The sequence below is a fragment of the Delphinus delphis genome, chromosome 18 (genome assembly GCF_949987515.2).
Source record: "Delphinus delphis chromosome 18, mDelDel1.2, whole genome shotgun sequence".
NCBI classification, from domain to species: domain Eukaryota; kingdom Metazoa; phylum Chordata; class Mammalia; order Artiodactyla; family Delphinidae; genus Delphinus; species Delphinus delphis.
Genome location: NC_082700.1, coordinates 75,123,250 through 75,144,478, shown reverse-complemented (window position 1 = coordinate 75,144,478; position 21,229 = coordinate 75,123,250). Strand labels below are relative to the sequence as shown.

At 47.4% G+C, this 21,229-nt stretch overlaps 1 protein-coding gene across 7 annotated transcripts in view; it reads right to left on the bottom strand.

The window, feature by feature from the left end:
- The window catches only part of MYO16 (myosin XVI), a 530,294-nt gene that overhangs the window by 37,551 nt on the left and 471,514 nt on the right, over positions 1-21,229 (bottom strand). For 6 of the 7 annotated variants that reach the window (XM_059995825.1, XM_059995821.1, XM_059995826.1 and 3 more), the window contains one exon: positions 18,250-19,281. The exons of the other annotated variant lie outside the window; for it this stretch is intronic. In XM_059995825.1, coding sequence (XP_059851808.1) covers positions 18,250-19,281 — 1,032 coding nt within the window. The remainder of the gene's footprint in view (positions 1-18,249; positions 19,282-21,229) is intronic. 7 annotated transcript variants of the gene reach the window in all.

Here is a 21,229-nt window from a genome sequence, read left to right as displayed (position 1 = left end):
CCAAGATATGGAAGCAACCCACTGATGGATGAATGGATAAAGAAGATGTGGTACATATATGCAATGGAATACTACTCAGCCATAAAAAGAATGAAATCTTGCCATTCGTGACCACATGGATGGACCCTGAAGGTATCACGTTAAGTGAAATAAGTCAGACAGAGAAAGACAAATTACTGTATGATTTCACGTATATGTGGAATTCAAAAAACAAAACAAATGAACAAACATAACAAAACAGACACAGAGTCATAGATACAGAGAGCAAACAGGTAGTTGCCAGAGGGGAGGGTGGCAGGAGATGAGAGAAATAGGTGAGGGAGATTGAGAGGAGCGAAGCTTCCAGTTACAGAATAAATGAGTCACGGGTATGAAATGTACAGTGTGGGAAATATAGTCAATAATAATGTCATAGCTTTTAAACAACAAACAAAATCAAAGGGCCAGAGCTGTTTGATTTCAACCTAAGAGCGTTAACCTGCAGAAGAAAACACTTGTGAGTATTGGAAATCTATTCCTGACCGACAGTAGGAAATTTCATGTTTTCACTATTTTCCCACTAATTACCACTGATAATTATGTCATTATTGTCCTACAAATACACAAGGTTCATGCATAGGTGCTTTTTAAAAAAGTCTTACTTTACATGGTTTTACAATGTCGAATGTCAGGAAATGATAATCGATTTGGTCAGTGTTGACTCCTGGAATCTTGGAGGCTGGAGACGGGTGGAAGCCGGTTGACCCCAAGTCTACAGGGGAAGCTCCAAACCACACGCCACTTTCAAAGACCACGGCTAAGGTCCGTGGGAGTCGAGCAAAGCACCCACAGTTAACATCTGGGTGCCTGACAGCTTTTTCTGACAAAATTTCTACAGCAATGTTGTTGTAGTGATTTTTTTGTTACTTCTTTCTTTTTCTTTCAACAGATCTTTATCGAGCATCTAGTGTGCGCAGGCACTGTTCTAAGCACAGAACAATGAGTATTTTGCTTTGCTTTATCTTCTCATTTTAAATAAATGTCCACTTTGCTCCCTAAATTTTGGTCATTTTTATTCTTTTTCTTAAAGAAGTTTCTCCTGCCCCCAATTGCATAAGTTTCAATTTCTTGAAAACAAAAAAACCCAGAACCTGTCCCAAACATAGAGGGTCCTGGCAGCAATGCACCTGATCCAGTCCTGGCTCCTAGGACTTGACTCTCGCTGGGAGATGTCACTGAATAAGGTGACAAGGGCGCATGACGTCTGGCTCTCACTGATACTCCGTGAAAGCTAGCTGCTGTGTTATGCGATCCTCAGAGCAATGTCCGAGCAGAAAAAGCCTAACTCTTCACTGGTCACAGGACTGGAGTGCAAGTTCACCTGGGAGTCAGAGGTGTAAGTTCACGGAAGGGGACACGTCTGGAAGAGGAGAGGAAGCAGGGTTTTGCTGGGAGACGGAGGCTAAGCAGAGGAACGTCTCTCAGGAAAGGGATGCAAAGATTTTCAGGGGAGGAGAGAAGCTTCCTACTGGGGAGGAAGATGACTCCTTGAATAAGTTTGGGGCGTTCGAGAAACACGTGAGTGCGGTGAGCGACTCAGAGAACTCCCTCCAAATCTACAGCCAGAGGAAAGTGGCAAAAGGTACAGGGGCTGGTCCATCCGTGGGAAACAGTGAGATGCCCTCGAGCTGGCGGCCACTCTGGGGGCTTTGTGTGAGCGGAATGCAGAGTGATGAGCCGTGGGCCAACACGTTCCTCCTCTACACCACGAGGCTTCTGCAGGAATGGAACACGTAATTCTCAAGTCCTACGCAGTTCAATTGGTATGCAAAGAATTAGCCAAGAGCTTTTAGAAATATATACCTAAAAGAAATGATTCCTTCAAGGCTCCCATTCTAGAGGGGTGATAAGACACAATAAATTACAGGAATGGATGGAAACAATTGACAAAGTGCAACAAGAAAAAGCACGGATGACTGTCCAACTATCTTGGGGGATGAAGGGATGAATAATCTGTGATCGTCATTGTGGGATGCTCATTCTACTCAGCTGAGTCAATGTTGGCTGGGTTTTGTGTGTGTGTGTTAAAGCCTTTGACACTTAAAGTGCCAGCATGTACAGGAGGCCCAGGGTGCATCCTAACAGGTGCCTCTTCTCAGGCTTCTAGATGGCGACTCGACACGCAAGGTGATCAACTCGAAGGTGATCGTCTCCAGAGCACCTTCAGCAGCAGACCAGGGGCAGAAAGGAAAGCCGTGCAAATGCCCAGGGATCCACAGGAGAGGCGGGGGCTTCAGTGGCCAGGTGAGCCCCGCAGGGCGGGCATGGGGAGAAAACACTGGATTTGCAAAAGCAGGGACAGAATGTGGCGAGGAGGAGGGAAAAGGAAGCCACAATGTCGAGCGGCAGAGTGAGCACCTCGTGGGCTCTGCCCCAGCTCTGCCCTGGGGTGTGGGAGGAGCCTGGACCTTCCGGGGCATCACACGGGGAGTTCCAGCAAGTATCCGAGTGAGGGTGTGCCCGGAAGGAGGCTGTATCTGTAAAGTGTTATTCATCCAGCAACAAAGGTGTACAGCTGACCAGCGTCGAAGAGAGATTGGAAACGGAAAAGCAGTGAGAATTTAGACTCGGGCAGCTGAAGGAGCAGTGCAGGTGGGGTTTCACCGAGTTACAGATCCCTGGGAGTCGGCCAGGACCAGCGATGGGGATGCCGTTAGGGCTGCGAACGTGGACTCTGAAGTGACAGCCGCCTACCCAAGGGTTAAACCGAGTGGCGATGATTTGAACAAGAGCATTTATTAGGACTGAAAAGATAATGTCTAGCGGAGACTTAAAAATCTCTCGGGGGCTTCCCTGGTGGCGCAGTGGTTGAGAGTCCGCCTGCCGATGCGGGGGACGCGGGTTCGTGCCCCGGTCCGGGAAGATCCCACGTGCCGCGGAGCAGCTGGGCCCGTGAGCCATGGCCGCTGAGCCTGCGTGTCCGGAGCCTGTGCTCCGAAACAGGAGAGGCCATGACAGTGGGAGGCCCGCGTACCGCAAAAAAAAAAAAAAAAAAAAAAAAAAAATCTCTCGAGAGGGAGGATCTCTTCCAGGAAAGGTGACATTCCTACAAGCAGAGAGGCAGACGGCAGAGCACACGTGATAGAGGATACGAACGGTCAGATGTAAGCATGGAGGGGGGAGAACGCGGGACGGGAGGGTGGGTGGCTGGCAGAGGGGAAAGGCTTCTGGAAGCAGGGGGAGGCTCACGGTACCAAATGCCACAGAAAGGTCAAGGAGAATGAGGAAGGACTGAGCGATGGAGTGTTTCTTTAGGAAGAATGCTTAAAAACATCACTTCTCTCTTGGTTACCTGGATTTGAGATAGCTTTAGGGTGTATTTTGGAAACGGATGAGATTAAGATCCAGGTTTCTGGAACGCAAGAGAAAAACAAACTATAGCTGTTCGACTGATTTAAGGTTGGGAGTGCAATGCAAGGCATAAAAAATGTGAAAATACATTTTAAACTCGTTACTCATGCTGGCTATCATTCATTCTGCAACTCTACAGGAAAATTCCTCTCCAGAAAGGCTACTGCAGGGAGGAATGTGCTTGTTTTTTCCTATTTGGCATTAAGGAAAAGTACAAAGTCTGAGACAGGAACCTGGCATGGTCCTGCTGCTTCTCAGCCTCTCGTTTCTAAAATTGAGAAGTCGCAGCTCGACTCTGCTGACAGACACACATAGATGGTGTGTCACTACGCATGGGCAGGACCGCTCAGACCCGAAATCGGCATCCAGCTTGTGTTAAACCATATCTACTTTGAGTTCCAAGGAACAATGCCTTTTAAATCTCTTATTTCTCTGAAATCTTACATTATTGCACAAGAGGAAAAAACACATGCACAAAAATAAGGATCTAGAGACCACTCCCCAGGCCCCCTGCACTCTGACAGGCTTCTAGGACATGAATAAGACTTTTTTCTTATCCATGAGAGTATAACCCAGACGTTTGGCAGATCGCCTCAGAGAAAGACAAATGTCAGGGGTAGGGATTCAGGTAGACACAGTGGCTGGTCCTAAACTCAAACAGGAAGAGAGATTCCACGTGTGGCGTTGTGTAAGGAGATGTCAGATGTCAGCAGAGGGCACATTATCAAAGAGGTGTGGTCAGGAGGGCACACGGAAGAGGCGTGTGTTTTGAACAGCAGGCGTCTAACTGACCTTAAGCGACGCGAACCAGACTCCATCACCCCTTTGCTAATAGTCCCAGAAATGGATCAAGAGAGGGCTTCCGTGTCTACGGGTGCTGGGGACCACATGAGGTCCCCATGCGATGACTCCCGTGGCAGCCGCATTCCACAACATGGTCATACGGCTATAAGAACTGATTACTCAAGAAGCAGAAAAGTACAACACTGCGGCGACTGGCAAGGATGGGTGGGTTGAAAACACGTATTAGCTGGACTTGCTTCTTACCCTAAGAGGCTAGAGCCGGCGCCCCGGTGTTCCTCCCTACTTTTAAAAAACCCCTTATGAATTCATCATTCTTGAATAGATCAAGATTGCTCTTGACCTTGTATGTTGAGCAGTCTTCTGCGGCAGAAAGTGTCACCAAGACGCACGCTTGGGGTTAAGTCGGGTGGAAGGAAAGGGCTTCCTTGCCCACCCCGTCTTAGCTCCCGCCACCCACTCCCCTGCCAAGTCTTAGGAGATGGTTTGTGCTAAAAACACCAACCGAGGCAGGAAATAGAGTGATATCTTCAACAACATATGTGCTGAGCAGGGCAAGAATGTACCCATAGTAAAGCTAAAAAATGACTGTCAGTATAAATAAGGTTTGCAGAACCCAAAAAGGCACAGAGAATTATGTTGTGTCAACTTTCTTTTCAGTTTGACGAGCTGTGGCTCCTTTTGGGCCCAACTCTCCGGTCCCTGCCATCGCGGGAAGAAGCATGGCCACCCTTTCCTTTCCCTGGAGCTCGCCTCCCCTATAATGAGCTGAATATGCAACATCTAAACAACAAGCTGGCCTGGCCTGGAGACCCGTTCCTCGTGTCTAATCTCATGGGTCACGCGGGTATTTATATAGCTGGTATTTTTACACTTCCTCAATGCCAGGTGGTAACATAAATCCAGGAAGCCTGGAACGCCACACCTGCACAGCTGCACAAGATTGACAGTGTATGTCCTGGTTTAGGTGTGTGTTTTCTCCAGAAAGCAAAGATGGAGAGGACGATATTCCTTTTCTTTTATTGGGAGCTTTCGGTATTTGTTGACACTGGTATGGTGTCACATGGATGGGAGACTGGTAATACCTACTATCGGAAAAAAACAAGGAGGGTACCCCCAAGACACCTCCTTTCTCACGGGAACAACCAACACCCAGCAGCATATCCCTTTAGAATAAGAACTGGTTATTTATGTTTTCATTTCCATGAGAATTGTATTGACTTTATTTTGTTTCTTGGTATTTAACCACCTTTATTTTTTATTTTTATTTATATTTTTGCCGTACGCGGGTCTCTTACTGTCGTGGCCTCTCCCGCTGCGGAGCACAGGCTCCGGACGCGCAGGCTCAGCGGCCATGGCTCACGGGCGTAGCCGCTCCACGGCACGTGGGATCCTCCCGGACCGGGGCACGAACCCGTGCCCCCTGCATCGGCAGGCGGACTCTCAACCACTGCGCCACCAGGGAAGCCCCACCTTTATATTTAGCTCGTCCTGGAGCCCTTCTTGGATTTTTAATGTTTAGCTAAATTGTTGAAGAGCAACTACTTCAATCCTTGAGAAATATATAATCTACGTTTGCTCCATTTCAGGGACACCAGCTTGCGCTCCCGTCACAACGTGCTGTTCTGGTGCCTCCTGCCCATCCCCTACCTTCACGACGTGAACCTCAGAACAACCAGAGACGTGGCTGAATCACTTACATGCCATACGAGACAGACTCTCATCGTTGGCATTCATTTCACTGATGTAGTTGCAGCCGGGTCAGAGAGAACCAGTAAAATGAGCAAAAGTTAAAAGGCAAAACGCAGTGGTGTAAACTGAGTCTTTTCAAAATCCTTGCTCAGAACTAATTATAAACTTTATCCACCCCAGATATTTAAGAGCCCCAAGGTCACAAGCCAGGACCAATGAAGACAGGCAGGAGCCACAGACCTCAAGCCTCTGCCTGTGGGCACAGTTCACGAGGAGGACACAGGGCAGGCCTGGGGCAAGACCTCCGGGGCTGGGGCTTGGGCACCCCGGAGGGCTCAGGACGGCAGTGATTTCCACTGGTGCAGAGACATGGCCACATTTTAACAGCCTGGCGGCGCCCTGCACGTCTGTAGATCAGCCCCGCTGCCCACCCCGGGTGGCTGCTACGCAGCAGCTCTGAGGCCTTACATAACAAGTTAAAAATATCTATACAGACTTAAAGTCTTGTCAGAATTCTCCTCAAGCCACGTGGCCTGTTTCTTTGATGGCTCCCATGATTGGGTCCTTTACGGAACTAGACGGGCGGACACTACTAATTCCTGGTGCCTTCGAACCCTATGTGCCTGTGTGACTGAATGTCCCCGGAGCCGTCGCAGTGGCAGTGTCACATCACAGAGATGTCGGCCACCCAGGAAGGATGGGACACTGGGAGGGACACTGACGGAAAGGCTGAGCTGATCTCAATGGCTTTCATCTCACCCAGAACTGCAGGAAGAAAGCCCCTCGGAGCCAGTCAGGAGCTGGCGGTCCCATCCTCATGTGCCCACAGCTAAGCATTTCTCATCCTTCACTTTAAAGAATATACGTTTACAAGTACATGAATGTAGAAAAGCCCTTTTCACACACCCTGGTGTAGTTCCTCCAAGACATCACTTGGTGGCGCCATCGCGTCCTTGCACAAACCCTCCTCTTACAGTGCGAGACGCACTGGTCTCAGCCTGTTTCTCCCACTGCTTGGGTTTCACTCTCCTCCTTCCCTCCAGATAAATCCTACCTTCCAGATCAGTGTTTCAAAGGACATATTTATGGGTTGGAAAATCAATTTAGTGGGTCACGATAAGCATTTAAAAACGAAAGAGAGTAGAATGAATTGAATAAAAATGCAGCATTTCACAAGCATTAAGGGTAAGCAGTTTGAGAAGCCCAAGCAGCATCTTCCCGGACAATGTTTCTTGCTGCCTGGGTACCTCGGATCTCTCGTGTTTCCCTGCTGTGAGCTGCTTCTGAGCAGATCCCATATTTTACTTCTAAAATCCATACAATGTAGTACAACGCCCTGCACAAAACACACCCTCAATGCATGTTTTGAATACATGAATGAAGCCCGCCCTTCTCATGTAACGATTTTTCCAAACCTCTTTGAAAACTGGAGGCAAGTAGCAAACAGCAACACAAATATTGTTACTCATTGAATCATTTTGCCTGAAGTTAACCTCCGATTTTTTTAATCCTCAAAAGGACTTTGTGTCTTGGGGGTGATGTCATAGAATGATTTTATTGTCTGAAAAATGGAACCTTTTCCCTAAAATCATTACAGAGGGTTCCTTAAGATGGATTCGACCCCTGCAGCAATGGAAATGCTCTCTGATTAGCAGCTGGACCACATCGCTGGGTTTCCTAATGATCATCAGATTAAAAAGACATTTTTATAATCCCTCATCACCACACAGAAGCCCAGTGCCTCTGCCCCGTGTCGCTGTCCCAGCCTCTGGAGATTAGACATGATTCCCAGCCTGGGTAAGTGAACTACATCAGTGAAATGAACGCCAGCCATTAGAGTTTTACTGTCTCGTTTGACACGTATGCAATTCAACCAAATATCTGGTTGTGCTAAGTTTCATGTGGTGGGTAGGGGATGGACAGAAGGCACTGGAAAGCATGTTACGACGGGAGCACAAAGGAGTCCCTTAAATGGAGCAAACGTAGATTATGTATTTTTCTCAAGGACTGAAGTAGTTATTCTTTCTTTCAGTCTTTTAAAAAATTTTTTATTTTTTATTGGAGTAGAGTTGATTTACAATGCTGTGTTAGTTTCAGGTGTACAGCAAAGTGATTCAGTTATATATATATTCTTTTTCAGATTCTTTTCCCTTGTAGGTTATTACAAGATACTGCGTAGAATTCCTGTGCTGTACAGCAGGTCCTTGTTGGTTATATATTTTACATATAGTGGTGTGTATCTGTTAATCCCAACCTCCTAATTTATCGCCCCCCCCCTTTCCCCTTTGGTAACCATGAGTTTGTTTTCTATGTCTGTGAGTCTGTTTTGTAAATAAGTTCATGTGTCATATTTTAGGTTCCACATATAAGTGATATTGCATGATATTTTATCTTTCTCTTTCTGACTTACTTCACCTAGTATGATAATCTCTAGGTCCATGAAGTAGTTATTGTTTTTTTTTTTTTTTTGCGGTACGCGGGCCTCTCACCGTTGCGGCCTCTCCCGCTGCAGAGCACAGGCTCCGGACCCGCAGGCTCAGCGGCCATGGCTCACGGGCCCAGCCGCTCCGCGGCATGTGGGATCTTCCCGGACCGGGGCACGAACCCGCGTCCCCTGCATCGGCAGGCGGACTCCCAACCACTGCGCCACCAGGGAAGCCCTGAAGTAGTTATTCTTAACACAAGTTTCTATTAAAAATCCAGGAGGGGCTCCATTACAAGCTATATATAAAGGTGGTTAAATACCAAGAGACAAAATAAAGTCAATATAATTCTCATGAAAATTAAAAACAACTATACTCTTCTGCACTAGAGAATCCGCTGCTGGGCATTGGTTATTTACTTGAAAAAAGACATGTGAACTGCTAAGGGTATGGCGCGCGTTCGGCTACTTTAAATGGATGTAAATGGATGTAAATGGGTGCCCTCCATCCTGCTTCTAAAACCAGCCTGGCCCCTGTCTGGCTGGTGATCTCACCTGAGAACTGGAATTAAGCAAACATAACTCCGACAAACAGATGTGACTTCAGGAAGTAACTTAAGGGCTGCAAGCTTTGGTTCCCTTTTCAGTAACATGGAAATGCCTGAATAGGGGTAGTTTTCACCCACTGCTTTGCTCAAGTCTTCTGTCTCTTACTTACTCCTTCCTGGATCTTTCCACATCAAAGGAGAATAGTAAAACTAAGATCGAAAACATGCCTATTTGCTTGGGAATTACCCTGTTGTACCTACAGTGCACATATGCCAGTTCTTCCATTCTTTAAAATGGACATTTTGGCCAGGGGAGCGGGGGGGGGGAAGAGTATGTTTGACCATGAGTCAGAGTTCTGGGTGTGCAGAAGCTCTTTTGTAGGTTTTGCAGGACTTTGGTAATACACACATTCTCAGGTATGCTACCGTGAGCGTTCCACTGTAAACGTGTGTCACCTGGGCTCCAGTTCATGTCTGCCATGCTTTGGTCCCTGCGTATTTTAGGACCGAGTCACCTGTGTGGGGAGGAAAGCGAACTAGATTGTCGTTGATTTGGCTTATTACAATTAACATGTATTAGTGAATGTAAAATTGCAATTGCCCGGTATATTGTCAGTGTACAATGTCTAAGTATGAACATTTCTGGTTTCAAGGAGAAACCAGAAAAAGAAAGAAGTGAAAACCAGCAGAGAAAAAGGTCTGAGAAGCGTCACACACAGCAGGTGACTCATGGGATAGGGCAGTGGGTAAAATGACATTGAATATAGCTGGCTCTCAGGTGGTGAGGAATTTTCTAGGCTAATCTGAGAATTAATCATAAAAATGATTCAAGTCAGCCTAAAGAACCTAAACACTCTTAGGTAATTAAGAAACATCTTTTTCTCTTCCAATCCTCTTAAGGACAGAGAGAACATGGCAGCGGTCCAGCTCATCTTTAGGGAAACTTTCCCTGTACCCTGTCACTTCTAAGAGTTTCTTCACAAAAGGAAGAAAACCCCGGGATATTGTATTCTGTGGCAATAATGAGATGCGGAGAGCCAGGAAGGTCTTTATTAACTTGCTTTGGGAGAGTGGCTGAGTGGCTTAGAGGATAAAGCACTGGGTTTCTCTTTGGAGCCCCCAGTGGGCATTTAATTCAAAATCTAGTCCAGAGACCCCCAACACACAATGGCTGCTTGCTTTAACGGCTTGATGGTATGAAAAATATTTACTGGTTAGGAAAGATAATCCACTTCTGAAAAGACTGCCCTCTCTTCCAGAATTCCAGGTACAAAAGAGCCTCCTCCCACTGACTGTGCCTTAGAGAACAGCGGAGCTGGGATGCTTCTCTGCCTCTTCCGGCTCATCTCAAACATGATGAACTACTTGTGCAAGATGCCCGTCTCTGGTCTGAAGGCGTGCTGGCAGCTGTAGGCTCACAGCCAAGACATTAAGCTAATTTCCCAGGATAATTCACACTATTCGAAGGGTCACTTTTTGATCAGGTTGATCTAAATATTTAATGGTCACAACTCTCTGGTTGGTTTGGCTCCTGGGTTTCAAGGAGGAATGAAGCAGCTGTGCCTAGTGGAAGTCCCAAGCTCAGGAGATCTCTGAGTTTAAGATTCCCCCAACAAACATTTATTGAGAGGCTCTGAGTACGGGCCTGACACTATTTTTTTTTTCAGCCACGTTTCTAATGTTGCCATTATCTATATTTCTGTCTCTATAGCCACGTAACTTAGGAAATAAAAAGTTGCCATAGAGACACAGATGAGGAGGGCTTCCTTGGGTGCCTTTCTCCCGCCCCAATCACGCTGGCTGTTGAGAACCACCTCTGATCATCTGTGCAGCCCTTAGCGTGGCCCTGGGACAGGGTGAGAGGTCGCTACAGCTGTACCTTTTGGCTGGTCCTGAGCAGGCATCTGAGACGCTCCACTCCCAGGACGGACACTCACACCCCGACGCTCACATCCCACAGAGTCAGATACTTCCTTAAGGAAAGATGCTGGGTGAGCGCTTTGCAAGTGAAAACAACTGCTGTGAGTGATTGCTCACCTGTAACTAGGAACTGTTCCCAAGCAAAGCCTCACAGAGGCTGAGTCAAAGGGAGACAGAAAGCGAGCCAGCAATCCTTTTGAATGTGAGGAGTTATTCCGGCCCCACCTGTGTGCTGTGGGTCCCTGACACTAGGGAGGGCAGTCTGCGGGACCAGAGAGTAGAAAGGGTTTTATCAGGAAGGTGAGGGCGAGGCGAAGGGGCACTCAAGGAACACGCCCTCAGCTCAAAACCGACACTTCCGTGTCCCTTAGGAACATTTCCAACAGTTTTATGTGGCCTTTGGCTTTTGTGTTTTTACAAAAAGAAAAGTTTTATGCGTCCTCCTCCCATATCTTTTCCTGGTAAGGAGTTTATCTTTAACTTCAGAAGGGAATTACTTTCTGAGACAGGGACTGGGTATCATTTTTACACTTTAATTGTTTTTTGGAGACTAAGAATGCCACAGTAGAAAGGACCCAAGGTCTGGGAAAACAGAGACGTGTTTGATTCCTGACTCTGGGACTGATCAGTTTCTGCGATTATGGGAAAATCACTTCATCCCTCAGTCTATGGCTGCTCATTGGTGGATGGAGAGGCTGACACCTGCACCTCTGGCTTCACAGACAGGACCCGGGGAGAAGAGGCACGTCTGCATGCTTGGCCGACAGGAAAGGGCCACTTACAAGCATTAGCTATTAACACTATTAACAGAACACCATGACCAATGTTCCAGAGCGTTTCTGAGTAGTTCCCATTCTCTGAGGTCACAGGCACATACCCAGAATTGCTACTATCGGTTTGGTTCTCTTTCTTCCTTTGGCTCTTAATTTGTAGGGGAGATCCTAAGGGTTAATGCTGAATTCTCGCGGGACAGAAGAGGAACGTTGGAGATGCTTCCAGGCCTTGTCGTGGAGCTTCCAGCTGGGAAGCTCATCCTGCCCTGCTTCCGTGCACCCTCTGTTTTCTCTCTCTCTCCTTCAAGGCTCATGGCCAGATGCTAAAAGGACCAGGTACCCTGAACTCACGTTCAGAGGCAGGGCTCACCACACATGGCTTCCTCTGGCTGCCATACCGGCTCCCCTCTGCACCCGGGAAACTAACTCCACACCCCATCATTGTCCCCATCACCCTTCCTGCCCACGTGCCAGCCCTGGCATGAGGCTCTCCTCAACGGCAGCCGTCACGCACTTCCCCTCTGGGCTGCCGGGCACGCCAGCTGTGCACATCTGCAGCAGCGGCCCTGCACCGTGCCCTGCTCACCGACACTTTGTGATGAAATCTGTGCAACCTCTCGCTAAACGAGGTACAAACAAACCCCTGGGGTTCACGGGCCACTTGGGGGTTCAGTCACAGACCCACTCGTGGTTTATAGCCTCCACGTAAAGCCTCTCACTGAAATGGGGTGGACCCCCCTGCCACCTGCACTGCCGGGACAGGGCAGGGCGCACGGATTTCTTTCTCTCTACTTTGGATTCCCTGTGGCAAGCCCCGTGCTCACATTAATGATGACTACAAGGGAATTAGCTCTACAAGTTAATACAAGTCCTGTTTATGGGCCCCTGGTTGCACCATTTCCCTGTGTGAATTCTTGGGCATTTAGAGAGAGAAGGTGCCGTAAACTGGGAGAGAAATGTCACCACATTCACAACCAATATTAGGCATTTTTTCAACTGTCCAATTTAACATAGAAGACAAGGAGCTTTGTGCTCTTAACATAGGTATGTTTGGCTACTGATCAAAGCTCATTTCCAAGCGGAGATAGACAAAGTATTATTTCTATTGGACATCTGGGGAATTAGAGACACTGCAATGTCCGGTTGCCAGTCCCAAACACAGATACTCTCCTTTACTGCAGCAGGGCCAGGAACTGGGTGAAAACGTCCTTTTCTCACAGAGAGACCTACTCTCCTTCTGTGCCTGCTCAGGTTCACCGATACGGGAGGGGGGGCCATTTCTATAGCTCATCCTCGCCTGATAGATGATAAATGGACAGCTTGCTTCTCTGGGGATGTGAAGCTCATCTTCCCGGAGGACTTACTCATTTGGAAAACGAGGGACACTTAGGGTTGATTTAAAATGGTTCCAGAAGGCCGCGGAATTCCTTCCTTTCACAGGAGGGAGACCTTTATGAGAGGCAGGAGTGCGCTCAACTACACATCAGTAAACTATGTGCTTGCTCTCCACGCCCTTCATAATTTTCATGAAGCCTCAGGCCACCACCGCTCACAAATAAATCACCATGGAGAGGAAGCAAAGCAGCTGGGGAGCGAGAAAGATTAACAGCTCGGCACGGATAAACTGCTAGTAGAGGCTGCATGGAGGCAAGAAGCCTCCGGGATGTCAAGCCCTGCATCCCATGATGGGACCTAGACATCTGCACGAGGAGGACCAATTCCGTATGCCGTAATTTCATTACAACGCATCACAGATGAAATGAAGATGGTGTCGAAACTTCTGTCTCAAACGCCAGGAGCAGAGAATGACAATTTACCAACACTGTCCTTGAGCAGGTCAGAGGTTTCTGCCTGTAATTCTGTGATAGCTCACTGATTTTAAGGCATCTTCTTGTGGCTGAACAACGCATAGGTAATTGTACTTAATTTGGCAGTGAGGCGTCAAAACCTCACACCATGTTGATTTAAGATGCAACCGTATGTCTTTTGGGACCTGGATCTTTCATACTTAGTTCTGTTTGGATGCGATATTTAGAAATCCACGCTTGTTGTCGTAGCAGAAAAGTTGTCTGCACAGCTGCGCTCAAAGAACCTGTGGAAGATCTCGCAGGCCGGTGTTGTTTTGGTGGAAAGCTAACTCCTGAGAATTATTTTGGTTGTATCATGAAAAACGAGTCTCCAGCATCCGGAGGCGGCTTCTGTCCTGAGCAACCATCTCACATTCATGGGCTCAGAAGGATTGACTGGTCTGTACTAATTAAAGTGACTTAAGAATAAACCTTTTGTTTTTCTAAAGGACTTTTCTAATAAAAGGTTTATAAATATTTATTAGTAAATTGATTTGACCTTGGGACATACTTCCAAATAATCCATTGATGGTGGAGAAAACTGGAGATGAGCTAAGACTGGCCACAGAGAGAGTTCATTCATCTATTCTCTACTTTTGTATGTTTGCAATTTTCCATAAAGCCGACTTTAAAAATAATTCTTTGGAAAATAAATGGCCCTATGGAATCAAGTAACATGCTGTAAAAAATTCATTTAAATAATATTTTGAGGTAAAAACTCAAAGTACTCTTACTTGGAGTGTTTATGCAATGAAATGAAATATTTGAAATCAAGAGTAATTACCATTTGGCTTCAGTGGTTCTTATGTGTAAAAACGCCACAAGGGCCAGGTTTAACGAATATACTTATGTGTAAAACTGCTTTTTCTTCTTTAGGTAGGTTTTCATCAAATGTATTTAATGAACACCTATTATATGCGAAGAAATATTGTCTCTCTATATTTTTGGTTGTCAATATAATTTTTAACTACCTATTTATATCATATAAACTAAGGATGCACAGTATCAGAAAGTAACAAAGTAATGTTTTTTCACAGAATATTCTGCAACTCAGACTCCTCCACATTCTTCTCCAGATTTCTGAGGTGTACTGCGTTGTTGTCAAAGCCCTATCATCTGATCTTTTTCAACGGGTACAGAATAACATGCTCACTTTACTGCATGCTCTAGATAAACACCCAGCTGCCACGAAGCCATCTGGAACGATGGCGCACCCTCGTGGCCCCAAGAAGCCAATGACTCTGCCCCTGCATTTGAATGAGGTCTCATAATTTTTGAAACTAGGCAACTATAAATAATTAGCATAATAATATTAATCATATTATGGCATCAGATGAAAAACACCTTGTGAATGAATGGGATAACCAGAAAGTCACAGACAATTAAACATTTAGTCATTCTTCATTTTAAGGGCCTAGTGGGTATTCCACAATTGTTTACATCCGCGATCTGTAAAGTACATGTTTGGAATTTTTGACTTTATGAAACCGTTTTCTTCGTCCAAACTGTAGGACTCTTAGTTGTTGCACCTCAGGTGAGCAAATATGAATTTTTAAAGGCTTATCCTCTGTTTTTTGGGGTTTTTTTTTTCCTCTGCAGTCCTGGGCAGGTAGCCAAGACAAATGCCCCTGGAGCCAGAATCACTGCATTCAAGTCAGGCTGTTTCTCTCAAAGGAGGAAGACTTTGAGAAAGTTTAATCTCTGTGCCTTAGTTTTCCCATCTGTAGAATGGGGATGCTAACAGCAGATACATTTTAGTCTTGTGAGAACTAAACAGGTTATTAAAACAATGCCTGGAGCATAGTAAGCACTGCAGCTACTTGCTGCTGATACTATCCCTCCCAGACTGCAGTCACATCTGTCACCTGCACAATCACATTTTGTCTATACCTGCATCCCGGACTCTTAGAATTTCTGTGACCTGTGTACCTCAAATTGAATATCCAAGAGTCTATAGAAAATGAACTGTTTTGAGGGACATGATATTTATAAAATCCCACATGGATATTAAGTCTATGGAGTCGTGACATTGTAGAATTAAACAGCAAAGGACCTCCTTTTCTATACGCAACTCACCATCCTTTATATTTTAACTGGAAATACCTTTAGCAGGGTAATAAGGAGCAGTTTAATCTCTTCAAGGTCACTTTCTAAGGAAGCGAGGGGAATATTTTGAACCCTTCTGCAAATCTGCAGTGCAGTCTCCCCATATCACAACGGTCCAAGAAATGAGCTGTAATTAATTCAGGTGCATTGAGGCGGAATTAGCCGCCCACTGGATTATTTGGTAAGGAAGCTATTTCAGGTGAAGAGAAGAATATGTTGAAATATAAAAAGGGTAAAGAAGAAGATTTAAAATCTTAAAGGGGAGAAGTCCCAGGACTCCAGTAAATCACGAATACCAGCCATGCGATTCATTCAGAAGACGACGGATTACTGGCTCCAGGATCACATGATGTAAACCCTAATAATCATATAAGCAGCTCCAGTGATTAGCTCCAGCATCAAGACTATTTTTTCTTCCAAGTCTTCTCTTTAAGCCCCTTTGACATCCTAAAAGAACAGCCTGTACGATCCCAGGAGGACACGTCCTGCACGCTGGTCAACGTGTTTCCTACATCGTGGACCCTCGGGAATCACACCGGTCTCAGCTGCACCGTTGGACTCCTGTCATCTGGGGCGAGGGGACGAGCCATCTCCTACTGCAGCTTCCTGTTATTACAGCCACTGTGCTGGGGCGGAAGCTGCCAATTCATATATTTATGAGAAAGTCGTAAGTGGCTCAAGACAATCTTTTCAAAATAAAGAGTGTTTTGTAAAAGCCCACAGTAGAAAAATAGATATTTTACAATTTTAGAGTTGCACTAACAATGTTGTACTTGAGGTTCTGATACATGTTCCCAAATACCGGTTAATGTTACCAAGGGTAAATATTAGCACATCCACGCACCCTGCCTGGAGGCTTCACTGGAATCCTCCCCTCAAGTCCTAGACTTAGGGATTTCCAAATGATGACGGCCGTCTACAAAGTCATTAATTTCACTTCCTTGAATACAGTCGAGAAGAATTCATCCAATTCCCATCTATAGTAAAATTTGGTTTTAATAAACTTTTAGTTCCGAAAGCAAATAGTAATTTGTTCATTTAAGGCTTTTCTCCTAGAGTCCATTTTGTTCCTTGGAATGAAACATATGACTTATGAAATTCAAGCCATCTCCTACTTACAAGGACAATTTCATTTACTAATGGCCTGTAATTAAGAAGAAATTGTTAGCTAAAAAAACAATTAGCTTATCTGACTGAAGAATAAATGGGGGGGGGGGCTTCCCTGGTGGCGCAGTGGTTGAGAGTCTGCCTGCCGATGCGGGGAACGCGGGCTCGTGTCCCGGTCCGGGAAGATCCCACATACCGCGGAGTGGCTGGGCCCGTGAGCCATGGCCGCTGAGCCTGCGCGTCCGGAGCCTGTGCTCCGCAACGGGAGAGGCCACAACAGTGAGAGGCCCGCGTACCGCAAAAAAAAAAAAAAAAAAAAAAAAGAATAAATGGGGGTTAGGTTATTCACTCATTTGCTAAGTGTTCTTAGTCTTGACCTACTTTTCACTTATTGATAATGTTTTCTAGATTTTCTAGAGATTTTGGACCTAATCAAATGATGAAAGCCAATATATTTATGTATTTTCTTTAGGTGAAAGAGCAGGTTAACGTGTACATAAAACGTCACATCATAAGCTTTTATTTCCAGTCCTACCACCTGACCTTAAGGAAGGTGTTTAACCTCCTGACCTTGAAGTTTCCCATCTCTGTAAAGTGGGGAGGCTAGTAGTTGCCATCTACATTCGGGTTAATGGCATCATGGTCGAGGGACCTGCTACAATTTCCTTAAAGAGAAGATGCTTTGTATTCACGTAATTCCCCTCCCAAATACAGCACATTGGAAAATATTTTGGTTCTGTATAAAAAGATGTTTTTTGGAAGATGACTACATTCTCTGTGATTATTAAGAGAATCTGTGCCCAAATGGCGCCTCTGGCTCAAAGGCAACCTCGTCTGAATGAATTAGCACATGGTGAGCTACTTACAAGAGATTAGCAACAAATTCTTAATGAGGGCTTTTTGTGTTTTTGGCTTTTTTTTTTTTTTTTTTTGCTTTGCTTCTGCTTTTATATGGACACAAAATAAATACTTTTTAATACAGGCAACAGCCTCTGGCTGCCGCAGCTTAGCCCTGAGCTCACTTGACTGGTCTGTCAACAGCTAACTAGTTATGAGACAGAGCTGCTCAATGAGAAGATGCAGATATAACAGAACTGAGTTAAAATTTTCCTTGGGTGGCAAAGGAACAGCACAAAAATCATTCATTCAGAACAACATAGCGCAAGTGGTACTGAGCGAGTGTAAGAGAGTAACTGAACAGGTAACCGTCCCAGATGCCGGGAGTGGAAGTGAGATGGACAGCAGGTTGGAGGACACTCAGGTTAGCCGTGAGCTGTAAACCAAAGGGGCATCTTGGCATAATGTGACAAAAGTGCCCCTTCCATGTTTCAAGTGAATATTATCAGGAAACGGAAATCAGCGGCTCAAGCCGAGTCCTGCTCTAATACTTCTCAAGTCACGAGGGTGTATTAAACCCAGTTTTAGCGCTGTGGGCTGTTGTATCGTGAACTTTTACCTACGAGACGGAAAGATTCATTCTTACCTACACGGCCATATTGGTTGCATAAGATGTTTGTTTTTAAGTTGGTACCTGCTCTGAACGACCCCGCAATGACCTCAAGCATTCCTTAAACCGTATCTGCGGCACATCGGCACACATCCGCGTCTGCAGCTACGCCTCTACCTCCGTGTGCGAAATTCACCTTCGGCTTCTCGGATCCTCCGGCCCGCCGCCGACCTCCGGAGCACGCTCCTTCCCGAGCTGAAGAGGCTGGCCAGCTCGTCCAGGGGGCTGCCCACAGGCCTGCAGTTCGGGGGGCTGTAGGCGGCCGGAGAGGGGGCGCCGGGGGCGGCCTTCCGGGGCTCGGCCCGGGCCGCCTTCCCGGGGGGGTGCGGGCTCCTGAGGCCGGGGCTGCAGGGCGCGCCCGCGGGGGCCGAGGTGGGCCTCGGGGGGCCCCGGGGCGGCTCCGCCGGCCTCCCCGCGCCGGGCTCGGCCGCGGAGGTGAAGTGCGCGGGCGGCCGGGGGGCGGCGGCGGGCGTGGGGGGACGGGAGGCTCCGTGCGGCCCGGCGAACGCGGGCCGGTCGCCGTCGCCCTCTGGGGCTTTGGGGTGCTGCGGGGACGGGGGGCCGGCGCCCTCGGGCTGCACGGGGTACCTGAGGCTGGTCTCCAGGACCGGCAGCCTCTTCACCTCCAGGGGCGTCAAGGGCGACTCGTCGGACGCCGGGGAGCAGGTGACCGGCGTCGGGGGGAACACGAGGAGGGGGGGCCGGTGCGGCAGCAGGTCGGGGAAGGGCGCGGGGATGTCGCACGCGTCCCGGCAGGGCCCGCCGGCGTCGCCGTCCTCCGAGGGGAGGGGGCTGCGGCCGTCGCGCGGCGGAGGGGGCGAGGCGGACGCCGAGACGCCGGCCCCCAGGCCGCCGCCCTCGGGGGGCGCCCAGTACTTCATCTCCTCGTACACGGCCTCCGCCGGCTCGGGGCTGCCGGCGCGGCCCAGCATCTCGATGTACACGGGCTCGGGCTCCGGGGGCGCGGGCGGCGCGGGGATCCCCGGGGCGCGCTGCGGGCCGCTCGCCCTGCGCCGCGCACCGCCGGCCCCCGCCGCCCCCGGCCTGGCGCCCGAGATCTCCTCCGAGGAGCCGCTGAGCTTGGTGTGCGGGCTCCGCGTGGGCTTCCGAGGCGGCATCTTCTTCACGGCGCTGTAGTCGTCGCTGTGCGGCCGGGGCCGGCTGAGAACTGGGCGAGGGCGGAGAAGGGGCGGCAGTGTTAGCGGGGGACCCGGCCCGAGCCTCGCGCAGCGCGCGGAGCTGCCCCGGCGCCGCGACTGGCGAGGACCCGGCCTCCATCCTCCAGGGTCCAGTTCTCCCCTCCCCCCCCCCCCCGCGGGGTCTGGGTCCCTCCACCCTCCAGGGTCCAGGTCGCTCCCCCGCTGCGGGGGTCCGGGTCCCTCCACCCTCCAGGGTCCAGTTCGCTCCCCGCTCCAGGGTCTGGTTCTCTTCAACCTCAGCTTCCCCATCTCCCCACCCTCCTGGGTCCGTGTCTCCCTGCACTTCACACGACTGCCAAGGGGAAAAGCCAGTTTTTGATCTCGGAGGGGGAGGACAACTGCCACCAGTCAAGGAAGAGGTAAGGTGGCCGGTAAGGAGGCCCAGGATTGCCAGCCGCCTGCAGCGGGAAGGGCTGGGATGCAGCGGGGTGGGCGCCTTCCATCTGCACTGGCACCTGCTTACGCCTGGGTTCTGAGGGCCTGATACACGTGTGGACTAAGTACTGGCTGAACTGCTCCTCATGGCTTTTAGAGAAGAGAAAATAGGGGCCTGGAGAGAACCAGCAAATTAGCGAGTTGGTGCCCTGTGAGTGTTTCCTGTAGGAAATACCTAAGCTGGATTATTTAAATGGTCTAAAACGAACATGACAGAACACCACTGAAAACAACTACATGCATGGAAAGATTATTTTCCTAAAAAGAACGTTGTTAAAATGATGCCAAGGGCTTGTTTTACAGTTAATTAATATATCTGAATCCTAACACACTTAACAGGGAAATCAAGAGTGTTGTATTTCTCTAAGAACTTCAGTGGCAACTTCGTAAATTGAAAAGAAGGAAGATATTTAGAAAAACAAGAGTATAATATTAGCGAGAACTAATTTTTAAAGAGGCAGAAAAACTACTTAAATATGACTCAAAACATTTATTAAAGTTTAAGTTAAAAAATTCTAAAAGACTTATTTTTCTAATGTTTTTTACTGTAAATTATAGATTTTATTAAATATAATTTCTCTGGAGCCAAGATGTTAATTTTAGAAAATTACACACAGTTTTACTAAAATATCAAAACTTCTCAAATATCTTGAACTATTTTACCAATTTGGTGCTTTGCTAATCTGTAGGAATTCTTGATCTGAATAAGCACATCTAATTTTGCTGAGTTCCTGAGTTTTAAGGCAGCCAGGCTTTTCTCTCATTATGACTGCATATATGAGAGTGTCCGTCTCCACTTTCGGAGTGACAACTCCACTTTTAGGGTTAAAATTAAAGGCTTTGGAGTCAGCTGGGCTTGGATTCAAACCCCAGCATGACCACCCTTTCATGCTATCATTCATTTAGTCGTGCATTTAACCAGTATTTATTCAGAGACACATTAGTGAATATACAGTAATTGTCCCCTTCCTTCCTCTGCCCTCCTGGGTAAAGTCAGACAATAAAAAAAGTAAATAAAACAAATGAGTTAATTCCATAGCATGTTAGAACATGATACATGCTATGAGGTGGGAAACTACAGGCCATAATCGTCACAGAATTGGGTCTGTGTGTGTGTGTGTGTGTGTGTGTGTGTGTGTGTGTGTGTGTTTGCGTGGTGGCATCGGTGCAAATTATAATTTTAAAAGAGGTCTTGGTCACATCTCTCTGGGCTTCAGTATAGTCATGCCTAGAATGGTGATATCACTAATCATCTCAGAGGAATAAAATAATGCATGTAAAGGGCTTAGCTCAATGTATGTAAAGTGCTTCGCAAACATGAAACAAATGGGAGACATCCAGATGGGAATGGAAAAGAACAAAGTTAATTTTCTAACTCAATGGATATCTTTGAAGGCCAGTATTGTACAGGGTTCACCAAAGCAGCCAACTTTTAAGAGTAGAAAATATCCCAAATGCACAATTCTGTAATTAATGAGCATT